The sequence below is a fragment of the Tarenaya hassleriana genome, unplaced genomic scaffold, assembly GCF_000463585.1.
Source record: "Tarenaya hassleriana unplaced genomic scaffold, ASM46358v1 Cleome1, whole genome shotgun sequence".
Lineage (NCBI taxonomy): Eukaryota > Viridiplantae > Streptophyta > Magnoliopsida > Brassicales > Cleomaceae > Tarenaya > Tarenaya hassleriana.
The window spans coordinates 3,413,655-3,414,739 of NW_010960187.1; the positions used below are offsets into that span (position 1 = coordinate 3,413,655).

Below are 1,085 nucleotides of genomic sequence, written 5' to 3' on the forward strand. Positions count from 1 at the left end.
CCTGCTGAAACATGAAAATACGAAAACCCATCACTGAAAGCCCAGAGATTGAAGAATCTCTCAGAGAAAGATACGAATTTTTTTTTTTGGTAATTAGAAAGACACGAACTTTTCGAATCAGAAACCCCCAAACACACAAACTCACACCAAAGCCCTCAAATCCCTAAGGGACAAGTGATGAACAGAACAGAGCGCGCAGACGAATCGTGAAAACCAACCCGACAGACAAAACCCATCGATAAGCAAAAACGTTCTATAACTCGGAGGATGTCTTGATTCGGCTAGACATTAGAGAATGAATCGATTGCGGAAAAAAAGCCCTTTGTTACGAGATTGAACGAACCCATGGCCACCGATGTCTCGAGAAGTAGGAAAGTCGTCGGAAAACTTCGCCGCAGGAGGAAATCGAAGACGACGGTATCAAGGCTTGTCGAATCATTTTAAACAAAAAAAAAAAAGGCTTGTCGAATAAGAATCTCCAAAGAAAACAGAGAGAGAGAGAGAGAGAGAGAGAGAGAGAGAGAGAGAGAGATTTATCGAGAAGGGTTTACGAAAAAGGAAAATAGAATGAATTAATTATTACACCCATAATAATTCTTGTTATTGGGCTTTTATGGCCCAAATAGATACATCCTTCAATTCTTCAAAAATAATGTTTTTCTCAACTAAAATTTTATTGAGAATATCAATATAAATAGAAATTATAGAATATGCTAATAATATTAACATCACAAAATAAAATAGTATAGTCTTATTAAGAAAACACATAAAATTTTAATAATTAATATAAATTAGTATAATTAATTAAGGTTAATCTTAATATTACTAGGATCAACCCATGTTATGAAATTTAGATTCGTACTGGACACAATCTGATGTGAATTTTTTTTTATGAAGTTATGAAGAATGAACAACCTTTCACAATACTATAATAATATTGACACAAAAAGATATATATATATATATATATATAATGAAAAGTTGTCATGGCAAGTGGACAGACATTACCACTTTGTGTTTTATGTAAGTGTATATATATATATATATATATATATATATATATATATATATATTATCTTTCTCTT

At 31.7% G+C, this 1,085-nt stretch overlaps 1 protein-coding gene across 11 annotated transcripts in view; it reads right to left on the bottom strand.

Annotated features, from left to right (window-relative positions):
• The window catches only part of LOC104808374 (protein AE7-like), a 2,393-nt gene extending 1,870 nt beyond the window's left edge, over positions 1 to 523 (bottom strand). For 3 of the 11 annotated variants that reach the window (XR_770934.2, XM_010534069.2, XM_010534064.2), the window contains exon 1: positions 344 to 520. Coding sequence is in view for 5 of the 11 variants with exons in the window: in XM_010534069.2 (XP_010532371.1) it covers positions 344 to 347 (4 nt within the window). In the remaining 6 variants the exon portion in view is untranslated. The other 8 variants (XR_002023835.1, XR_002023834.1, XM_010534059.2 and 5 more) reach the window with 6 other exon arrangements.
• Between the last annotated feature and the right edge of the window lie 562 nt (positions 524 to 1,085).